The following is a 489-nucleotide window of genomic DNA, read 5'->3' on the forward strand; positions in this document are numbered from 1 at the left end:
TGATGTCAGCAGCAGCAGCAGCAGCAGCAGCAGCAGCAGCACCGCCCCTCTGCTGCTGCCCAGGCAGCAGCCAGGAGCTGTGCGGCATTGGGTCCTGCTGCTGCTGCAATTGCTGCAGTTGCTGCAGTTGCTGCTGCTGCTGTTGCTGCTGCTGTCTTACTGGCGTTTGCTGCCATCGGTACTGTTGCTGCTGCGGCGCCCATGCTGCCCCTTCAGCAGCAGCAGCAGCAACAGCAGCAGCAGCAGCAGCAGCAACACTTCGGTGTCTCTCACGGGGGCCCTCTGAAGGGGCTGAGGGCCCCCACAGCCGCTCGCGGGGCCCCCACTGGGTATAGGGGGCCCCCTGGCTTACTTGGTTAGCAAAAGCAAGCAGCAGCGGGTCCTCACAGCTTTGCTGCTGCTGCTGCTGCTGCTGCTGCTGCTGCTGCTGCTGCTGTTGCTGCGGGTGGTCGTCACCCCACCGCTGACGCAACTGAAGGGGAGCAACAG

At 64.2% G+C, this 489-nt stretch overlaps 1 protein-coding gene across 1 annotated transcript in view; it reads right to left on the reverse strand.

Annotated features, from left to right (window-relative positions):
• EMH_0014300 (uncharacterized protein) overlaps positions 1 to 489 on the reverse strand; it is a gene marked incomplete at both ends in the record, with an annotated part of 8,173 nt that overhangs the window by 1,904 nt on the left and 5,780 nt on the right. Inside the window, one exon of the mRNA XM_013500054.1 lies at positions 1 to 486. Coding sequence (XP_013355508.1) covers positions 1 to 486 — 486 coding nt within the window. The remainder of the gene's footprint in view (positions 487 to 489) is intronic.

The sequence above is a fragment of the Eimeria mitis genome, genomic scaffold (genome assembly GCF_000499745.2).
Source record: "Eimeria mitis Houghton genomic scaffold, Emh_scaff497, whole genome shotgun sequence".
Lineage (NCBI taxonomy): Eukaryota > Apicomplexa > Conoidasida > Eucoccidiorida > Eimeriidae > Eimeria > Eimeria mitis.